The following is a 1,364-nucleotide window of genomic DNA, read 5'->3' as shown; positions in this document are numbered from 1 at the left end:
TGTTGGGTTTACTCCTTTGGCATAGCACAGCATAGAAAATGGCCACGTTCTGATAGTATGCTGTTCTTGTGTGCCTTCAAGTTGTTTCTGACCTACCATGACCATAAAGTGAACCTATAAGGAGGTTTTCTTGGCAATATTTGTTCATAGGTTTGCCATTGCCTTCCCAAGGCTAAGAGTGTGTGACTTGCTCAAGCTCACCCAGTCGGCTTCATGGCCAAGCAGGGAATCGAACCTGGTTGCCAGAGTCATAGTCCAAAGCTCAAACCACTATGCTATGCTGGCTCTATTTCAGCTAAATTCCAATGGAATCAGGGAAGGTGCAGCCATCCAACCTTCATGCAGTCTCAATGCATCCTAAAAATCTGATACAGAGTGCTAGAAATCCCTCTGGAGCAGGCTTTTGCAGCCACAGAGGTTAGGTGGAGGAAGGAGAGAAGGAAATTTAAATTCTTTTAGTAGAATCGGTGGAATCCAGTGGAAATATACTATTAGGTCCTGGCCAGAACAATACACATTAGTTTGCTCTATAGTGAACTACGCTTAATTTTCTGGTCACAAGAAGCTGAAACAGACTACTGAAATGTTGATTTCAAGCTAAACCGAATCTTTGGGTATTTCATGACAAAGGGAAGAGAAACAGTTTATTTCACCAAAACTTTAGTATAAATAGATTTTATTGAAGTCAGTACCTTTGTACTGAAGCTGAAGATTGTGTCTACATAAGCACGTTGTAACATTTCACAACTTCTAAAAGGAATGTCAACAATTACAACGATCATGCATACCATGGTCGATAAATCACATTTTAGAAGCATTTTCAACCATTTCTAAAGAAATGCTTATAACATTGTTATATATATAGAACTACTTTTAATAAACTGCAAAACATTGATCAGCTTTTCCAGTATGAGCTACAGTGTGAACACAAAAGGGAGGCATACATGTTTAATTTATGAAATCAGAATGGAATATTTACTGTAAAGAAAAATTAAAAAGCTTTCAAATAAAGGCCATTATTGAACCAAAGCGAAGAGCACAACTTGGAACTTAGAGTTCAGTCATTGTTTCAGCTGTCCTCTGAGCAACTTCAATTCAAACAATAAATTCAGTACTGTGAATATTCCTTGGACTGAAGTTTGGCAATGATGCGATCCAACTGTCTCTTTGCTTCACACTGTGGGAAATTGCTCATGTCATAATATTGAGGGGCTATTTTCACCAACCTGTCAAAGAAAGAAAGGTTTATCACTTCTGCACAGATCTGAACATCATGCAAGCAATAGCAATTGGCCAATTAATACTACTTATGAGAATTAGATTATCCATCTATTTGATAATGCCTGGAAATATGGAAATCCACT

At 37.9% G+C, this 1,364-nt stretch overlaps 1 protein-coding gene across 1 annotated transcript in view; it reads right to left on the bottom strand.

Moving 5' to 3' along the window:
• Positions 1-659: 659 nt before the first annotated feature.
• Positions 660-1,364, bottom strand: part of DHX15 (DEAH-box helicase 15) — a 29,060-nt gene continuing 28,355 nt past the window's right edge. The window contains exon 12 of the mRNA XM_042469637.1: positions 660-1,226. Within this exon, the coding sequence (XP_042325571.1) occupies positions 1,109-1,226 (118 nt within the window). The 3' untranslated portion in view covers positions 660-1,108. The remainder of the gene's footprint in view (positions 1,227-1,364) is intronic.

Source organism: Sceloporus undulatus, chromosome 5, assembly GCF_019175285.1.
Source record: "Sceloporus undulatus isolate JIND9_A2432 ecotype Alabama chromosome 5, SceUnd_v1.1, whole genome shotgun sequence".
In the NCBI taxonomy this organism is placed as follows: Eukaryota; Metazoa; Chordata; class Lepidosauria; order Squamata; family Phrynosomatidae; genus Sceloporus; species Sceloporus undulatus.
Note: the sequence above shows the minus strand (reverse complement) of the source record. Positions and strands in the feature narration are given on the sequence as shown.